Genomic DNA, 21,584 nt, shown 5'->3' on the forward strand with positions numbered 1-21,584 from the left:
TAAACGATGACAAATAAAGCTCGGATCTACGCACGGAGCCTCATAAGGGTCCCACGCAAAGACATCTATATTGTCCTTCGAAATTCCAACAACTCCATCTTCTCTTGGTATGGCAAAAGTATGCCAACTTGGAAGAACCTCTCCGGATCATCCGCTATTACAAACTTCTCTAACTCCTCGCAAGCGGCCTCATCTTCCGTCATCGCTCCGGGTGCCTCCGAGCCGTTAATTGCTATGACTCCTGGATGGGCAAGGTTGATAACTCGACTTCGACCGACGAATACCGCAGGCCGAGATGCATTGTCGGCCACTACACGGCTGCCGAGGATTTCCTCAACATGTTCCCCCGAGGGGAATTTAACCTTAACGTGCAAGGTAGAGGAGACGGCTCCGGGCGTGCGGCCATAGCACGGCTAGGATGGTCGTATATGGAGAGTACGCGTCAACCACAATGAAATCTACTTCAACCGTTTCGTGCCGGATTGAACGGGTAAACGGATCTGTCCTTTTGGTACAACGGCTCTCCCTTCAAAGCTAATAAGAGGTGAGTCATAAGGAGTTAAATCTTCCAACTCCAACCTTAACCCCTTAAATAGATCGGGGTACATGATATACGCACCGGCGCACGATCTATCATCACCCTCTTCACGTCATAATTCCCTATTCGAGGGTAACCACGAAGAGCATCGTCATGGGGCTGGATAGTTCCTATTTTATCCTCCTCGGAGAAACCCAAGACGGTAAAGTGCTCTTTAATCTCTTCGGCCTACCACCCACATCCTCGGCTGCGGATGGGAAACCGCCATGACCCTAGTGGGACCCGAGCCGGTCCTACTGTGTGCGGCGAAGATAACATTAATAGTTCCCAATGCCGGCCGAGATGAACTGTTCCTTTGGTTGTTTGAACCAACTTGACCGACCCGCCCGGTGGGTGACACAAATGCTTCAACTTTCCCTCTCCGACGAGCGCTCTAGATGGTTCCACGGTGGTCCGGCGGTTCTCGGTAGTGTGGCCCACATCCTGATGGTACTGACAGAAAAGGTTTTGATTTCTTCTCGCAGGGTCCCCTGCCATCTTGCCGGGCCATCTAAAGAAGGGCTCTTTACGAACTTTTTCCAATAACTGATGTACTGGTTCTCGGAACACAGTATTTACAGCTTGGGGTGCTGCCGAGCCGGATTGTCCGAAATAATCCCTCCTCGGCTTGTTGTTGTGATATCTGTCCGACCTGAAATCCCTTCTCTCCTGCGGGATAACCTTCTCCTTTCCTTTTCCCTGTTGCTGGTCTTCCTCTACCCTTTTATATTCATCAATACGATCCATAAGACGACGTACGCTGCGGACGGGCTTTTTCGTCAAAGACTTTCTTAGGTCGTGATCAGTAGGGAGGCCTACCTTAAAGGTATTTAGCGCCACCTCATCAAAGTCGCCGTCTATTTCATTAAACATCTCCCAATATCTGTCGAAGTATGCTTTTAATGTCTCCCCTTCCTTCATGACCATGGATAGCAACGAGTCCAATGGCCGAGGGACTCTGCTACAAGTAATGAACCGCGAAGCAAATGCCCTAGTTAGTTCCCCAAACGAGCCTACAGACCCCGACTTGAGACCGTTGAACCATCTCATAGCCACAGGTCCCAAGCTGGAGGGGAAGACTTTACACATCAAAGTCTCGTTGTGTGAGTGCACTGCCATCCTTTGGTTGAAGTGACTCACGTGCTCCACCGGATCAGTCCGGCCATTATAGATGGTAAACGTGGGCTGGGTGAACCTCCTGGGGAGCCTCCCCCTCTCAATCCTACGTGAAAACGGAGATTTAGAGAGTTGGTGCAACGCCCTACTCATGGTATCGTTGCCTAAACCCCTAGGACGAAGCTTCTTACGTCTGCGGATTGGCTGGTCGTTCTCCTCACCAGAGGATGTTGCACTGGTGGGGGAATATGACCTTGAACCGTAGCCATGTCCCCCATCCTTCTCTGAGGAAGAACTAGATGAGGACGGGGAAACCTTACGTTTAGCACGGCGTAACTTCCTCTTCAAACGATTGATTTCCTTCTGCATGGATTTAGAGCCCTCATCGCGGGTAGTGCTACCCCCTCCATGAGTATGGCTAGCCCCTGGATATTCTGTATGGACGCTTCCTTCGCGATCCCTACGATGTTCAAGACGTTCGAAATGATCTTCCGGTTGTGATCCTTGTGACTCTGCATGGTGAGAGCCTAAGCCTGCCATCATATCCCTACTACTTCTAGACTAGATTCCCCACAGACGGCGCCAATTGTAAGTGCACAATTGCACCTGGACCCAAGAACAGTTATGGGCTCAGGCCCAATGAGCCTTAAACAATAAGAATTTGTAGAGTGTGGGCTTGAAACCCAGGTTAGAAGTATATGAGGATTAAATGACAAACTAAAGATCGCAAGTAATTGAAAACAACAAGGAATATTGTATGCTTGGGCCTCCTCGGACGTAAGCGAGAACATTCTTATATTATATCTCACCCTTTGTCTTTTTTCTTTTTAGGTTACAAAAAGTTCTGTCCCGTTTGTTCCAGTCCCTCCTTAAATACTCCTCTTTTTAATACTTTATACACGTGTTGCCCCAATTCCTCCCTTAGCCTAGATATTTCTTTTCTTAGTGCCTTTGAACGGTAACTAGAAGTTTCCCTTCCTTTGTTCAAGTGTCACCTCCCCATTAATGCAGCCAGGGTGGTAGGTGCAGGGTCTTTAATGTGGAAGTAGCAGCCTTTCTTTTTGACATTTCTTCAACACCGGTGCTTCTGGGGCATTCTGGGGTTCACCCCCTTTAACCATTGGTCTTGACCGTGCCATTCCCTAACCTGTACCATGAAGTCCCGGGTTCTTTGGTGTCAGTCCGAGGGGAAAAGCATCCTCGGCTCGGTCCTCGGATCCTCGGCGTATGGGCCGACCTAGAGTATCAACAAGCCCTAAACCTAAGAGTAGGTCGGCCTTCCTTAGCAAGGCCCAATGGCCCATATCCCTATTAAGATATTTTTACTCCCCACATTTCCCTTCTCTCTGATCTCTATCTTCACTTTTGATCACTTTTTTTTTTACTTTTCTCCTCTACCAGACTGCCACTTCATCCACTCCATATTCCACAACATACCAATGTACTATATTATAATTATATGTAAAAAAATTTGCAAGTTAAGGGGGCACCTGCCCCTCCCTCGCCCCCCCCTCCCTCCCTCCCTCCGCCCTTGCAAGCAAGTGAAAATCAATTTCTACATTGTTTGTGATATAGTCGCTAACAAAATTCTTTATGTTCGGTATCTCTGTAGTTGTTGTGACTAGTTAGCAGACATTTTAACCAAGCTAAATGTTATTTTACTATAGTTGAGTTTCAGGGGTGTGTGTTAAAGTCAAGAAAGATAATGCTCAGACATCCCGTGCAAAGCGCAAGATAGAGTTTTATCAGAAAGCGATAGGATTAGAATATATTGTTGTATATTTTGGTGTGCTACACTCGTTAGGTGTCTATTAAACACTAATTCAATTATAAATATAATAGCCTCTATAAGCATGTTAAGGTAAGACAGAAAATTCAATTCAAACTTTGCAAAATCTACATCATCACAATTTTACATTTTCATAGGTACGATTAACGTTGTCGTAATGAGTGTTTGGATCCAACTTATTCACGGCTGCGTTTTTTTTTTTTGTGCGTTTTTTTTTTTTTTTTTTTTTTTTTTTTAAGCTGCAATTGTTGACTTTTCTCCTGTGACTTTTCAACAACTTTTTTTTATTAAAAATAGGTCATACGGTACTATTCACACATTTAAAAATTATTTTACTATAGTATTTTCAGTTTTCAGCAATAAGTTCTATCCAAACGGACCCTAGTATGATAGGTTTCAGCTAACTCAACTGGTAAAATCTCTAATGGTTGAATAAAAGATCTGTGCTTCAATCTTCGTCTACACCAAAAATTGATTGATGTCTTGGTCTGATGATAAAGAACTATCATCAAAAGCCTATGTTATAGATTAAAACTCTCTCTCAAACAAAGAACCGTTATCTTAGCATGTAAAAAATAATGAATTAAGTAGTAATCAATCTAAAGCGAAGCCCAGCAATTCCTAGTCTAAAATGATTCATTCCCTAGGTAGCTCTAGGTGCATTAATTTTCTTTTGCCTAGGCTTATAAACATGTCATATATAAAATTGCTAGAAAGCCAAGATCGACCCAACACATGTTCGCAACCCCATGGGTAAATACTTATTCATCATTATTAGTAATATTTGAGGTATTTAAAACCAACTTGAAAAATCTGAGGCGCACACACATCAGTCGACAATATATAGACTGTTGCTTTTGATGTTTGTTAAGATGGTTCTTTTTTTTCTCAATGAAAATGAATTTTCCCTTATTTATTAGAGCGAGGGTCGGTTACGAATTCCCAGTTTGGGAAGAAAGACTTTGAATTATATTTGCAATCAATATTTTTTTTTTTACCAAGAAAAAAGTGGGGTTCTTATCACATGCACAGTAATAGACGCATTGAGCACCCATAAAAGTTGTGGATACTATAAGCCTATGACCTAACTTCCCCAAAATAGAAGATGGGCTCGATTGAACGCATCAAAGGTAATTTCTTTTTTGGGTTATTTGATAATCGTGTTTGTGGGCTGTAATGGACTTTTGGGGTTCCATCTTTTCCCTTACTGAAAGGAACTTGGAATTCAATGTAAGCTGTTGTTGTCACTCTCACCCACCTTCTAGTTTCGGGATTTTTCTCATTTGCTAAGCTAAGCATACAGTCAGTCATGTTTGTATTCTTATTCTTTGCAATTTCGGAAGACCAAAAAGGTTAAGTAGTTGGAATTATTAAAAAAAAAAAAAAAGTTAGGTAGTTGGAAAACATTTTTCCCGTTCCCTCTCTTTGCAAGTTCGTAGTGTGAACAATCAACAAAGAGAATTTTACCTACCCGAATAATTTTAAAAAATGAGAGAGAGAGAGAGAGAGAGAGAGAGAGAGAATATGATTTTGAATTTTTGATGGTTTTCTATGCCAAAATTAGTATGTATTGGGCTCTTTGTATAGGCTCCAACAATAGAAGATGCTAGCAATTCGCTACTCTATTTAGGTGCTGGCCCAAATCTCTATAACCTTTATTTTATTTTGTTACTTCAGTTCCACTGAATCTACCCTATAAACCCTATTATTTTATTTTGTTACTTTTGGTCTGCAAGTTGCGAGGAAGCTCAGTGCTAGAAATTTTTTGACGAATCAGTGTTAAGGGTGTGAAGTTTGAACTTTCGACAGGCCTAACCCGAAAGCCACCTTTTTTTAATGAAGATTTAATTAATTGGACCAAAATAAAAGGGCAGGTTCGAATTTCGTCATTCTCTAGATAGCAATTAAGAGTAATTTGACTTCTACCAAGAAATTAATTAAAATAAATTCTTCTTGCAACCAATAGGGAGAAAATAAATTGTAATTTATTAATTTGGTCATATGTCAAAATAAAACCTTGGTACGTATTACGTAGGATCAAGAAATCAATTAGGATCGGTTTTTGGTACAGATCCAGTTTGTGATTCCTTTGTATAAGTTTGAAAATTACTTAAGCAAGCCCAATAGTAAACCTCTTTAGCACATGTTCCAACGATTTTTTTCTTAATATTAAATGGGAGTATCTTTTATTTTTTATTTTTAAGGTAAAAGGTGGAAGGTGAAGTCACAAGCATGCCTAAGTATAAACTTTGTATTTAATATTAATTACTTAAAAATATGTTTTAACAAATAAGACATCAATAAGTATAGAATGTAAAATATTATTTGTTAGAGTTTTTATGATTGTGAACTTCTAGATAAAACTTGTGTCATTAAAATTTTTACTCAATAAATTCATAAACACATTGCTAAGACCCTTGTAACTCAACTGATTAGTACCATACTATCACCTGTTATTTCTAATGGAGACTTTAAAATTTAAATTTTTCAAAAATAAAAAATAAAGTTGGTATGTTGACTAAATTATGGATCAGCTTCGAATTTCGAATAATTTTTTATTCAAGACGTAAATATTTTGGTCACTACTAGAAAAACAAGGAAGTATAATACCTTTTTTCGATCTAATGGGTTTGGTTTGAAAAGTCTCCAATCTAGTCATTCCCGGTAATAAATAAGTGGAAATGTTAATGGGCACAGTAAGGTGTACGTTAAGAATTATTTATTGCAAAGTGTTGAGTTTACTGCAGGAGCTAAACGGTAAGAAACTAAAGATAAAACGACTTGTAGCAAGTCTATAAGAAGTAAAGTGAAGAAGTTAACACGTGTGAAAAGAGCAGAAGTTAGTTAGATTGTTTATGGCACGTGTGATAGGAGTTAGTTAGTTTTAATTTTAGGCAGCAAAATGCTTTGTTATTGTATATATATATACAGATATAGCTTTTGTAAATTAATTTAGTTGAATGTAATGAAAGATTCACAGCAACAATTTCTCTCTTCATCTTTCTAGACTCTTCTTTTCTTTTACAAAAAGTCTACTTAATAAAAATTGGTATAAATTGAAGAGGTGACTGAAAAATTACTAAAGTGACAAGTGGGATTCAAAAAATAAGCTTTATTGGCTGTACACCCTATAAAGCTGGTAAAAAATCTGACACTTTCTTCAAAAATAAATTGGTATTTTAGTGTGATAATAAATAGCACAAATCATAAATTAAAACTTCATTAAAAAGGAAAAAAAAAAAAAAAAAAAAACTATTTCATATCGGGCTAACATAAAAGTGCCGTTAACACTACCCAAAAATAAGTAACAAAAAGCCCAATCCCAAAGTCGTTGAATCTTCTAATGTAAATGCGTCAGTAACAAAGTCTAGTCTATACTGCTGGTAGTTGGAACCAATATCACCGTTCCACAACGACTTTCGGTAGAGAGAATTACGCACAGTGCGGTGATACATTACAAATAGTCAAATACGCTTTAGAATCGAACTGGGTATAAAGCTAACTGGGTTGGGCTTATTGGGCATACAATGATTTTTTTTGTTAAACCCAGATTATTTGGATTTGGGCCTAAAATAAAATAAATAAATAATTGCTTCCTTCAACCCATATTTATATGGATTTTGTGTCTGGAAAATAGAGAGTATTTGAATGAAATTCTTTATCCAACAAGAAGAAGAACGCAATTTCTATAATATTTGAAACTCTGTAAAAAAATTGCTACTCTTCCTTCTTTTTTTGTGTTTTGATGGAGGGAGAAAAGATGGGGGTCTAGGAAAGGGGTAACTGGGTAAGGGTGTTTAATTAAATTTTGTTTGGATTCTTTCAAGGGTTTGAGGGAATATGGACTAACCAATGTAAACCCCTCAATTATTATTATTATTTTAGATTTAAACCCATCATTTTTAATTCCCTCAAATAATTAGGAGAACTCATTCTCAAAAAAAAAAAAAAAAAAAGGAGAATTGGGAGAGGGAGGAATTCCACTCATATTAAAAAATTAAATTAAAATTTTAAATTTGTCCATACCATGTAAATTTATATTTATTTCTTTAAATTGAACAAAAGAGAAGTATAATTGCCAATTAAAATACCCACCCCCCAACCACGTCTCCTCCGCTCTCTTTGAACTTCCAAACACACGGTTTGAGAGAGAGAGAGAGAGAGGGTCTAGGTTGTAGGCAAAGAAAGAAATGAGAGATATTGCTAAGTGCTAACATATTCAAGCTACTCTAGGTTGATTTTACTCAAACTAATCACATTTTGATCAATTTTATTTATTTTTCTTTCAAATATCGTTTCATTTAGTTTTATTAAATTTTATTATAAATATATAATAAATAAAAGAAAATATTATATACAATTAACCACTCACTCTAGTTTCAAATTTGTTCATCCCCATTAAAGGTGCCGTAGCTAACCCATGGGATCTCCACAACATTTTAGAAAATGGCAGATAACAGTTGCTTCCGAACACATTCTTAATCATGTCGTGCACTCATCCAAAATTATATTCATCTCGTGGTACAGATTAATCCATATGGAGCATACAATGCATACTCTAGATAGGTTTTCAATAGAATGGCCATGTAGTCATGCACGTTACACTTTCCACAACCTGCAACACAATCTTCGATTCATTTACTCATCCTCAAACTCTCTCTCACTCTATGATACACATTAAATCATACAACCATATAATTATGACCAACACAAAGTTGTTAGAGCAATTGCATCAGTTGGTGTATAAGTATGTATAATAAAAGAAATGCTCAAATTTACACATTTTTTTTTATCAAAAACAGCCCACATCAGTAAGTGCATAAGTGTGAATATTTTACACTTTCCTTCAAATTGCTACAGTACCGTGTAAATATACACAGTTACTGTAGCTGTGTAAAATCTTATTTTATATTTTTTTCTCTCACCTCTCTTCTCTCTCCATCTGACTTCTCTCTCTCTGCCTCTCTCTCTCTCTCTCCCTCTCCCTCTTCCTCTTCCTCTGAACGGGACAAAGTCACAAAACCCATCAACCACCGAGCATCGACCATTGTTCAACCACCACCACAACAACACCACCCACCACCGCAACAGCACCACCCACCTCCGCAACCTAGCAACACCCACCATCACCACCAAAATCAAAAACAGAAACCCAAAATAAAAAAAAATCAACCCAAAATAAACAGAAAATTAAACTAAAATCAACAAAAAAATCAACCCAAAATAAACAAAAATAGAAACCAAATTCAAGGATCGGATTGGAGCTCGGTCAGATTGAGAAACAAAGGACGGAGCTAGGATCGGATCGGAGCTGGATCGGATCGAGAAACAGAGGACGGAGCTGGATCGGATCGGATCATTTCTCGGACGGAGCTCGGATCGGATCGGAGGATCGAGAAACAGAGACGGCGCTGGATCGGATCGAAGCTGGATCAGATCGGATCGGATCGAGAAACAGAGACGGAGGGTTGATCTGAAATGGGTAGAGAGAGAGAGAGAGAGAGAGAGAGAGAGAGAGAGATGAACCAAAAATGAACAGAAGGAGAGAGAGATGAATCAGAAATTAACAGAAGAGAGTGCGCGCATCAGGCAGTTAGAGATAAATAATAAAAAATGGTGAAAAAATTGATTATTTAATTAATAGAGGTAGTAGAATAGATGAACTGATGTTGGTGTTTTGTAAAAATGAATGTGTAAAATCTTAAAAGTAGGTTTTTTGTGTAAAATAGACAGAATCTTTTAAAGGAGCTGATGTGGTTGCTCTTAAACTAACATACACATGCGCACATATACAAATACACACAAAAGCGTGCACTAATCCGCACACATTTGGTAGAAATGATACTGGCTGCAAGTATCTTATTAGTCTAATCATTTCGACTACAATCCCAAAAATAAATGTGCTATGTTGTCGTGATAATGAATGCTCTTTCACATCAGCTCTTATATAAAACTGCAATTCTTTAGTATATTTTTATAGCTACCTAAATAGTAAATACTTAAATCACATTGTCTAGGACAAAAGTTAGGAACAAATTTCTATTCTATATTTCTATTCCTTTCTATCCTTCTCCCATTGCATGAACTCAGTTCTGCCAAAAAACATGTATGCAAAAAATCCAAATCCAAATGTTATCTGAGAACCAAGTCCATGTAGTGTGTGCAGTGTGCTTCTTTACATGTATAACAATGAATCATGGAGGATATATCATATGCTTCTAGCCCCAGTCTACGTGTCTGCTGATTTACTTATCGAAGTTCTTTTTGCAAGGGTGAACCACAAAACTCCACATTGACCAACTGTCACACATGATTCACATGCACAGGTGGGTGCTGCCATCTTATATGAACTGCATAGCGACCTACAAGGCAGCAAACCAAAGATAATTAGAACTCAAATATTACCAGTATCCTTTTACAATGTGTCAATTCCTCTAATTTGCACCTAATTAGTCATCCCTAAACATGACTTAGGAAAAATAGGTCCTTTTTCTTCCCTAAACATGAAAGAGAAATAGACAAATTGCAGAAGTAATGCTTAGAATATCAATGACAAACATTAGCTCTAATTAGTACTGACCCGTGACACCAGTAATTCCACTCTCTTTCAGAGATGGCAAAATTGTATTCTGCTGAAAAAGAAAAACAAAGAACTATATCCATCAAATTCAAGAAACAAATGGAAAATTGTAGGGCACTCCAATAGTCAGTATTACTCATACATTCAGATCAAGATCAAATACAAAGTGCACCCATGTCAGGTAGCCCCCCATCAACTCCACAGGTTGATGTGGCTTTAGCAGATCCACTCTTCTTGCCTTGCTTCCGTTCCTTTCTACCTTTTCTAGAGTCAACTGATTGATTACTGATACAACACCATCACCATATTAGAAAATAACATGTTTTTAAAGGGCCACCACATCCAGCCGCCAGAGCGGGGAGGGGGTGGGGTCATTGTAAATCAATAGTATAAATCAACCAGTAATTAGACCTTTGTAACAACTAATAACCAATAACAAAACAAAGCATATGAACAGCACTTGAGATCAAACATCATTATCCAAGTTCTATGTAACATCATGGTTGACAGAACCAGTGAAAGAACCTCTTCAAATTTCTCTTCATATGCTAGATAAGATCTGCCCCTTTCACCAATAGTAATCAATAAATCCCTTGCTAGCAAGCCAGTATTCAATTATGCTCGCACATACACACTTGTGGGAGGTCAAGGACAGGCCTACATATGTAAGTGTGTGTGTGAGCACATGTGCTCAAGTTGAATACTGGCTTTAGGTTAAACAGCACCTTCCCAGCAAGTGAATAAGTGGTAATGCACTCGTTCTCCTCAATAAGTGGGTTTGAATCCTGCTACACAGGCGGTGAAATGGTACGTTTCTATATGGGCCGTGGGGTGGTGCCATCACCCATCTTTTATAATTTTTTCACAAAGCCCAAAAAAAAAAAAGGCTTAAGTCTACAAAATAGGAGTTCAAGAAAACATACACTACAAACTTAGCAACAGATCTCCCAGTGGCTGCTCCACAGCAAGCTTTGTATTTCTTCTTTGAACCGCATGGGCAGACCTTATTTTTTGAGACCTGGATATTTTGGGGGGGGGGGGGGGAGAGGAATGTGGGAGGAACGAACACACCGGCATCACAGACTCCACGTTAAGGGAAGCAAATAATGATGTCTAATTTGCATTATATTGGGAGAAAAAAAGAGAAAGAAAAGAACCTTGTCATCTGGTTGGGAACTTCTATTATCATGACTTAAAACACTACTACTGGATGCATCTTGTTTGCAGGTCCTCTCTAATGGTTCTTCCTCATGTTGCTCACAATTTCCATTTTCATCAACCCTGGATAACCTCAGATATATTAAAATCAGGACAGTAAAAAGTACAAGAAAAGAAACATATTTAAAAAGTTCAACCAACAATGAAGTAAAAGTAATTATTGTTTATTACCTTAACAATAATTGGTAATAAACAGAGTATCCTCAACTTATACCTTAACAAGAACTGCTAAACCTGTTCCAGTTTTTATGCATTCTCTTTCAAGCAAAACAGAAAGATTTTTCCATTCTCCAGTTCAATCCACCTTTTATCCCACACTAAATATCTTAGGAGAAATGATACATCCACAACAGTTTCACAACACCTTTACAACAAATCCTAAGTGAAAGGTTGTTACTGGTTGTTATTGTTGGGGTAAAAAAAGTAATTTTATTGTTAGGTTTAAATTTGAACCAATAACAATTAACTACCTATGATTTGTTGTGAAAATATTGTGAAAATATTGTGGACGTAGCACCTCTCATATCTTAGTACATCAACTAATATTCCAAAGAAACGGGAAAATTTAACAAAACCCCAACCAATAAGACCTATTAATTCATCAATGAAACACCACTAATACCAATTACAAGAAACAATTAGATAACACAGAATGAAAGACGGACCAAAAAAAAAGGTAGTACCCAATGCACAAAGCTCCCACTTTTGCGGGCTCTAAGAGAGGTTATGGTTGGCAGCCCTGCCTCCCAATTTATTGGAGAGACCGGACTCAAATTCGCAACATGTAACTTTTGGGGGAAGGCACTTGCCATTGCACCAAGCCTTGACAGATCAATAAATAAAAGTAAATTTTTTTTAACAATATGATCATATCACATGAACCGTTATATTAGCATGCAACCTATCGACAAACTTATCATAAAAACATCCAATTTTCTCACCTACAGCATAGGCTAAGAGTGGTAAGCAAACACGGTACAAACTGTTTACATAGAACATAAGAATATGATTAAAATAATTAACAAAAATAAACAGAAATTTTTTATCAGTAACCCCTCCTAAAATTATCCAGGAAGAGCAAAAAGTACTGACCGGGCATTACCATAAGAAGTATCTACTTGATCAGGAAGTGAATCAGTTTGTACCGGGTACTCTTCTGCTCCTTGTTCTGCTATCAGAAACTCTATTGCGGCATCAACATCACCATATACTTGTCCTAAAACCTGGGATGAGAACAACAAAAATAAGATAACACCTCAAAACCTCCATGCAGTGTAAGGATACCAGTAATTAGAAGTTTAAGATATCAGCATTGACATTTCCACAAAAAAAATAAAAATAAAAATAAAGAAATACAAGCATTGACAGAAACTGCAGTTGTACAAAGAAAAAAACCAGGGGGGGGGGGGGGGAAGGAGGAAAAAAAGCAGCCAATTATCACCTGTTTCACTTTTTCAGCATTTTCACATCCACTACCAGCCATAACCATTTTTATGGATCCAGCATGAATATCATCCGCACCAGTTCCTTCTTTAGACCTCCTTGTTGCAGCTATTGGTTGATGGGCTGTTGCTGAAAGATCAGCATCCGCCTTTCACAAACTATAAATTATCAGGATATTGCACCAGTATATGTTCAAACTCACGTATAGATTGCGGTTGTAGTGATAAGCTGTATTTAAAAAAAAGGGGGGGCAATCGAGCATAAACCTTGATAATGATTGGCCTAGCTGGCCCATCACAAGGGTCTTCTTTTAACCGCACACTATTGTAATGTTCTTCATCATGATAAGATCTGAAAAACCAATTACATATCATATTTCAGAACCAAAACAAGCAGCCATCTACTATAAAAGGAAGTGCTTATTTAATTTTACTAATAACAGTATACCATAACTATAGGAAATGCAGAAGCAGATCCAAATCGAACTCCTGATAGATCTCAAAGCATTAAAAACCATATAAATGTTCCTACGTATAAGGCTCATGACACCACTAAAGGAAACTGGCTGCCATGCCTTAAAACACCAATGATATTCTGTGAATATAAAAGCCTTAACTGAAATTGCTAGTAATAGCAGGCATATATGGGCTTTTTTTTTAATCAAAAAAAAATTTGTTGGCTGCCAAGTATAAGTGATGTCATTATTCCTTAATTCTCCTTTTCCTTCAACATAATCAGGTAGAGGCATCTGTAAGTTGCCATTTCTTTCTTTTTTTCTTTTTTTAATGTAAAATAATCTATTATATATATAACCGAAGATGTTTGACTTTTGATTGACCTCATAATATTTTGCCAAATAAGTTTTTGTGACCTCACAATTTTAGATGACATTGTTCTAATTTTTTTTTTTATTGATTTTAAATTCCATTCTATATTTAAACCTTCCATTAGAATCTTGCCATGTCATATTTTCTTTAAATGATAGAATAATAGTTCCATTTACAAACACAATCATAATAACTGTCTATTAATAATTACCATAACTATCGAATTTCACATTTAGAAAAAACTAAAGAGAAAAATAATAATAATATCTTGCCAATCATTCCTGTGCATTGCATGGATTACTAACTAGTTTTATTCAAAAGAGGAAGCGAGTCAAGTACAGGAAATGTGCATTGGCCTACTCCTAAACATTTACAATCTCAAATTCAAAAGGTCTAGAAAATCTATGAAAGAAGGGATGCAGCCTAAACAGTCGTCCACTCGTAAAGAGACCATAAAATCATTTGTTCAAGTAGCATGTGTACAACTATACGGTGCTTATTTGCTTTCCCATGTAATAATTGATCATCATTCGCTATATGTCAAAAATCTATAATAAATATAACTCAATGCTTCCAAATCAAATCTGGTAAATATTCCAAGTCAGAATTCTATTGAGGACAAAACCATGATAAATTAAATTAAGGTAGTGATGTAGCCTATCAAGTACTTTGAATAACTGGATTTCTTACTACCTCTCTAGTAAAAAATATATATATATTTAGGTAACATTAGATTATGGTTAAGTTGTAAAATGTGACGATTTAAGGTTAAAGGAGAATAATGAGGAAGAGAAGAATAGAGAGACGGTTATAAAAAATTAAAGAGAAGAATAGACAGACAAAGAGAAAAGAAAGAAAAGGTTGAGGGCATTAACTTATCAAGCCCTTATTAATACGACACCTTAGCATATATTTATATTAGGGTTTATAACATGATTACAGAAATGCCCTTATTAATATGCTAAAATAAACAACAACTAGAACTAACTCTTACAATTAGTATATATAGGACAGTATGATGTAGCTTCAAGGTGGGAGATGATGACACCTTACTTTCCATGGAAAACCATTTGGAAAGTTAGGATTTCTTCTAAGGTAGCCTTATGGACAGCAGCTTGGAGAAATATCCTCACTATGGAGAATCTTCGAAAGTGGAATATGTGCATTGTTGATTGGTGTTGTATTTGCAAACATAGTGAGGAGACCACCTAGTATTTGTTACTTCATTGTGACTATGTGTATGACTTAATGCTGTATGGTGGTTCTGTATTTTTGGCATGCAATGGGTCTTGCTGAGGAGAGTGGTGTTGTTGTAATGTTGGAAGATATTATGCTGTTGATGTATGGATGGGGGCCACGCCTCATTGTGTTGTGTGGACCATTTGGAGGTAGTGAAATCTCCATAATTTAAATGGGATTGAGTGCTCATGTGTGGAGCTATAATTGCATCTTTTACATACCATGTTTGATTGGGTGGCTGCCCTCAGTGGCCATTCCTTTTCTTTCTTAGAGGAATTCCTAAATTTATGTAATTTTGATTGACTCTTTGTTGTGTCCTTAGTACACTGACTGTGTGCTTGGGGGGTTCTTTTTCTTTTTCTTTTTATTTTAAATGAAGTGTTTACTTTAAAATAAAATTAAAAAAAAAAAAAAAAAGATTAGGAAAAAGAGCTATGGTACAGAAGCGGGCAGAGGAAAGCAGCACAAGGTGTATGTCTACTTATTATTAGGGTAAAATGATGTAAAACAGAACTCCAATGAAATTTGTGACAAAGAAACAAAGGAACAAGAAAGATAAGACAAGCCAACATCTAGGGTTGCTTGTAATCAGCACCAAACAGAATATAAAAACTAGCAATCAGCACCTAGGGTTGGATGGAGTCAACACCAGATCGTTGGAAAAATTCCAACTGAAATTTTATTCATCATAAACTTGTCTCCAAGGAAATCCAATGGAACACTTATATAAACTAGTAAGACTATACCCTAATCCTAATTGACTTGGTTCAAAGCCCAATTATTGAATTACAATGAAAGTTATTTTCTTAATTAAACGTCTAATGGAAAAATGTTGAGAAGCCCATAAAGATCTACATATGGTTTTTATTGGCCTAATAACATAATAAGGTTGTCTAACGTAACCTCTCCCAAACTCCTCAAAAGTGGGAGCTTTGAGCACTAGGAACGACCTTTAAGGTTGGTGAATTTAATTTTTATAAGCTCATAAATGAAATCATTCTATCTAATTTAATCAAATAATATAATTTCAACTATAATTTATTTATTAATCATTAGCATAGAAATGTAAAGAGATTTTTTATGGGAAAAGAATAAGTAAATCAAGTAACTTGCAAACAAGCTTGAGATTGTTTGACAAAAAAATGAACCAAACTTGAACATGTAATCTAGTTTGTTAATGAGATTGAGCTCGGCTCATGTTTGAAATAAAATTAAATGAACAAAATGAAACTTTAAATACTCATTTTGGCTCAACTTGTTTACAGCCCTAGGCCCTAGCTATGAAATCCCTTTTCATCTACCAACTCTTTTAAGGGCCATTGTAGAAGAATTTTCCCTAAGAATAGGCAATTGCGAGGGACCTTTCTACACCTCGTCCATAGTCAAAAGACATGCAAAGCATACATGCAGTAAATTATGATAAAGACTCAAGATTTACTTACAAATGGACCATGCAAGCTCCACGCTCGTCAAAATTACGAATGTACCAGCGAGGCGACATGTTCTGCACCAAGTGTATTCGTACATGAGCATATAGCAAATTAGCATAAGTCAACAATGTCATAGAAATGTATTTATCAAAGGAAAAAAAGTCATAGAATGTAAAAACTCCACCTGGTATTTCCATGTTTCAAAATTCTTCCAGCCAAAAAAGTTATTACAAAAAGATTTTGACAGAAGAAAATATGGTGCATAAATAGAAACTTTCATCATGTCAGGTATCAAAGGTTACATATACTCTCTTTGGGGTCACTGGTTAAGTTTCAGGAAGATTGGTCTCCCATGTTTTTGCTGAGTTCTATCACGTTTTCAGTTCACTTCCTGAATAGTATTTTTACATTATAATACAATAAATCAAGCTTATATTTTCCTACAAGTAATAAAAATTTATTGAGAGAGAGTAAGTACTTTCATGCACACTGGATGTGAACGCAGTATTAAGAATTTAAGATTACAAGCTCCAATCACTATAAATGAAAAGAAAGGGGATCGATAAAATCTATAATAGAAGTCCAATCACTAATGCCTATGGTTTGGGACCACTCAAACAATGATTTCAAAAAGCTAGTTTTAAACACCACAACAGTTGACTTCCCATAATTGAGAATCTGATTGTTGCTCAAAAGGAGACAACTCAGAAGAATCAATAGAAAGTCCAATTATAATTAAAATAAATTCTAATACTCTCATTTAAAACAGATACTTATGCATGCCTAAGGTTTTTTCTTTTTTTGGTTTATACATAGACATAAGAAATACATCTTAACAGTTAATTATTAATATTCACTGAAGTCATAATGTCTTGATTTCAAAAATTGACCCAGAATACCTTGGACTTGGTACATAATGCTAATAATAGTAAGAGGCAACCTCATTATTGTACAACAATGAGGCTACCATTAAACTTTACAACAGCACTTAAAGACTAGCTTTAAGAATGCAACCAAATGGAAGAGAGAAAAAGACAAGAATACTTGTTGATTGGTGTTGCATGTGTAAGCACAGTGGGGAGACCATTGACTTTTTGTTACTTCATTGCAACCATGCTTACAACCTACGGTCTGTGGTGTTGTCTTTTTGGAGTGCATTGGGTGATGCCAAAGAAGGAGGTGGAGTTGTTGGAGTGCTAGAAGGGGGGCTTTGGCAAACATCATGCTCTTGATGTATGTGGGCACATGCCTCATTGTGTTATGTGGACCATTTCGAGGGAGAGAAACCTTCTACTTTTGATGGAATTGAGCGTTCATCTGTGGAGCTAAAATTGTATGTTTTACAAACCATGTTTGGTTGTTGGCCGCCTTAAGTGGCCGTTCCTTTTCTACCTTAGAGGAATTTCTAGATTTATATAATTTTGGGTGAAGGTTTGTTGCATCCTAAGTACACAACCTGTGTACTTGGGGATCTTCTCTTTTCATTTTCAATAAAGCATTACTTATCAAAAAGAAGGAAAAACACCAGCACTAACCCAATCGTGAGAACCAGATGGATAAGAGCTGATAATAATTGCAAACAGGGTTGAAAAAGGCCTCACCCGGTGAATGCACATATTACTACGTGTCACAAGAGAAGCTGCCTGCAGTTCCATATGTCCAGCCCATGTGCCATCCTTTTCCATGCATTGGCAGTATTCATCAAATGGGACATCATCCTCAATAAATGGTTCAAACATTTCGCGATTCTTCTGTTAGTTGCAGCTCCAATGTCAGATTATTTACAAGTTGGTTGCCCAATAATAAAAAAGGGACTTCTTTATCTTAGTTTTTTTTTTTTTTTGGATGGGGGAGAGCTTGTAAATTATGCAACCAGTTCCCAATTACATGGTAAGTAACAGTATAAAAAATGCTATTTGTTGCAAATAAAAATAAATAAAGTTGTAAAAATCAAAATAAAGGGATATTTCACATTGGCAGGCAGGAAATCTACCTGTCTGCAGCATATTGCTACTTAAAACACGAAATAACTTTAAGAGCACAGTCAAACAAAATCATAAAACAGCATAATTGTGATGATTGCCAGTTATTTGAAATGAGCATTTTATATCTATCACTAATTATTTCTTTCAAATGACAGCCATTTCTTTCACCCAGCCCCTCTATGGTTATTATAGCTCAAAATCCACTAATTACTGCAGTCCATTTACTTATGGAAGAATAAATAACATATAGTTAATTTACTTATAAATAACAAATAGTTTTTCAGAAAATACTAAATATGGTTAAAAACACCATATAATGGAGAAATGGAAAAAGGGTGTGAGATCAATTTTCTCAACAAAAAAGGGGGAAAAGTCATGGATAAAAGTTTTATTTCTTTCAAAATCCATGTACCATAATATATTCTACCACCATGCCGCGATACTTTTTATGTTCCTCTTCATTGCCTTCCAACTGATCTGCAAGGGCCCTACAAATTAACAAGAGCAAACAACTTAAACTGCATTTAAAAGAAAAGGGTTTTAACAAATATATTTTTGTTGGTCAAGACTAAGAGACGCCAATTGTGTACAAGAAAAGCTACTTATCAATATATATATATATACACACACACACACATAAGAGAAGCTGAAAACTCTATGCACGTGTGCAAACATAAAATGCAACCTTACAATATATCAAGTTAAAATTTTCAGAAGAAGAATTTCAATATATATTGCACATATAAGCACTGACCTGAAGAAACAATTACCATCTGCAGTCACATGGACAATTTTAAGGCCCAATGCATCAAGCTGAGCACGGAACTGAGAAAGATCAGTTGGCTTTCCCTGCTTTTTGACCTGTCCAACAAAAAGTATCCCATCCAAAAATTTTTGTAAAATTTTAAAAGGATACAGTTATTAAAGCATCAATATCAAGCATGGTCCAGAATATGCTATATATAGCTTAATTACTTAACTTGATAAACAGTCCCTCCATCATTCAAATGACCAACACAGTCCCAGGTTAGCTAAAATAAGCTCAATTCATCATTCAGTAACTCAAGGGACAAGTGTGCAACCCATGCACATCTTCGATTCTATCTCATTTGCCAAAAGAATATAAACCCTTTCTTGCCTTCCCATAACCATGAATGTCACACACCGTCCATCTCAATGATATGCCACATGCTTCATCTAATCCTAAATTTCTCAAACAAAATTATTCTCAACCAAGACCTTACCGCATATCCAATTAAACAATATAATCTCTACTATACCCCCCCCCCCCCCCACCAAGTGTCTATGTGCTACAACATGATCACTCCCCAAACACATAATTAGGCTACCTCAATCACGTAAAATCTATCGCCAGGCATGATTGATCCAAACCTAAAACTTAACCCAATTCTTCCCACCCCATTATGGCATTAACCACATTTCAGTTATTTGAGAAATTGAAACCAATATATAGTTACCCTATTACCATACTAAAGAGATGCGCTGGTAAAGCAATGCTCAAATATATTTACCGCAAATAGAACCTCAACTACTAGCCTAGGATGCAAAGGCATAGACACAGGTACAGTACAATACTGTGACACGAGCAATTTTTGAAAAATTATAACATGATACAACAGATAGGACACCGTTACGACACAGATACGACATGTGTATAGCACTCCAAATGAAGTGCCCGTGCATCCTAGCATAACCAAAAATCCTCCTTACAACCTATAGAACAATAGATTTGGCATTTCTCGACTAGTAATTCGTTACAACCTCACCTCCAATTCAAGCTGCAGCTAAAGTTTCTGATATTACATGTCTTAGATAGTCTTATAACATTCTCTAATTGCATAAAAACAAAACCACGGACTGAACAAATTAACAAACAAAGAGTACAAACACGATCATATACAAACACTTGCAGTTCAACAAAATTTGTGAACATAGTGAGAAATTAAGTTTGAACAGTTAGGGCAAGTTTGAACACAATGCCGAAACAATGAACTGAGCAGGAAATTGAAACAAAAATTTATGAGCGATTGTACATTCAGGTTTACGAAAATTGGGCAATGGTACAAGAAAAGTAGATATATAAAACAGGAAAATAAGGAGGAGGAAGAATTTTAAGGAAGAGCGTGTGAATTTGCTTACGTGAGGCTGTTTTTTGGGTTTGGAGTTATGTTGCTTTGTTTTAACCATCCCCTCGGAAATCCAAAAACTGTTTCCTGTGAGAATTCCGAAGAGACTAGTTTGGGCTCCGACAGCGAGAGACTAAATAATAAGGTTTTAAAGTGAGAAAGAGGATGACAACTGACAAGTACTACTAGTGCCTTGTAATGTTGTATCACTGCTGCCTTGTAATGTTGTATCACTGCTCTCTTTTTCTTCTCTCTTCTTTTCTTTTCTTCTCTCTTCTTTTCTATTCTTTTTTTTTTAATGCAAATTTAACCCTCGAAATTCATTCTTATACTCTAATCTTATTTTCATTCAATTGATTTTATTGAATTTAGGTATTTCTCTTTATTTTTTTTCTCGTATAAAAATATTTTATAAAATTAATAAAAATATTTTATAAAATTTTTATGTAAAAATTGTTATTTTTTTCAATTTTTTTTATGAGTGTAAGTGTAGCTTCGCATAGTTTACAAGAAAAATGCAAAACAAATGATAGTTTAAAGGATAAAATGTAATTTTTCATCAATTAATTACATATTTAACAGCAATTTTTTTACAAAATTGAACAAAGACTTAAACTGAAAAAATTTAAATTTTAAATGATTCAATTAAATGAAAGTAAATTTAAAAATTTGAAATGAATAATAGTCATTTGTTTTTTTAACCTTTTTTTTAATTTTTCTATTTTTTATCACTTTTTAAAAAATTATTTTTGGCAACGTGTTTTTTTTAAATAAATATTATTAGAATAAAAGATTAGAAACGGCGGTGCCTCTTTTTCAAATTGAACCTGTTTTTATTATTATTTTTTTTTTTTTTATAATGAAATCCAACCTGCCACATGCAATGTTGAAGGGAATTATTCATATGGAAAATTTATCTTTTTTTGGTTAAGAGGAAATTGCATTAAACTAAAAAGAAAACATCGTCTTAGGACAAAGCCTGTTTAGATACAACCCACTAAGATCAAAATCTAATAAACTAGTGATGTCCACAGGTAGACTATCAAAGATAACAAAATCAGCGGCTAGACAGCCACCCTTCCGGGCTAACACATCCGCACATCTATTCATCTCACGGTAACAATGTCTAAAACGCGTTCGAGGAATTTGTGCAATCAGGCACCTGCAGTCATCCATAAGAGAGGATACAAATAAATTGGCATAATTCAGGTTACTCAAAGCATCCACAATAGC

The 21,584-nt window shown here is 36.2% G+C and overlaps 1 protein-coding gene across 3 annotated transcripts; it reads right to left on the reverse strand.

Annotated features, from left to right (window-relative positions):
* Positions 1–9,396: 9,396 nt before the first annotated feature.
* Positions 9,397–20,546, reverse strand: LOC142623306 (OVARIAN TUMOR DOMAIN-containing deubiquitinating enzyme 7). 3 transcript variants are annotated; one of them, XM_075796704.1, is made up of 13 exons: positions 20,365–20,545; positions 18,959–19,065; positions 18,617–18,692; positions 17,821–17,970; positions 16,232–16,293; positions 12,990–13,074; positions 12,722–12,871; positions 12,373–12,503; positions 11,220–11,343; positions 10,986–11,080; positions 10,205–10,347; positions 10,063–10,111; positions 9,397–9,844 (listed from the first exon to the last, which is right to left on the reverse strand). In XM_075796704.1, the coding sequence occupies exons 1-11, from the start codon at positions 20,410–20,412 to the stop codon at positions 10,218–10,220; spliced, it is 1,158 nt and encodes a 385-aa protein (XP_075652819.1). In that variant the 5' UTR covers positions 20,413–20,545; the 3' UTR covers positions 9,397–9,844; positions 10,063–10,111; positions 10,205–10,217. The 3 variants fall into 3 exon arrangements, with proteins under 3 accessions (XP_075652819.1, XP_075652818.1, XP_075652820.1); XM_075796703.1 differs by having other exon boundaries at positions 10,063–10,114; XM_075796705.1 differs by lacking the exon at positions 17,821–17,970 and having other exon boundaries at positions 10,063–10,114; positions 20,365–20,546.
* Between the last annotated feature and the right edge of the window lie 1,038 nt (positions 20,547–21,584).

This window comes from Castanea sativa, chromosome 2, assembly GCF_040712315.1.
Source record: "Castanea sativa cultivar Marrone di Chiusa Pesio chromosome 2, ASM4071231v1".
NCBI classification, from domain to species: Eukaryota; Viridiplantae; Streptophyta; class Magnoliopsida; order Fagales; family Fagaceae; genus Castanea; species Castanea sativa.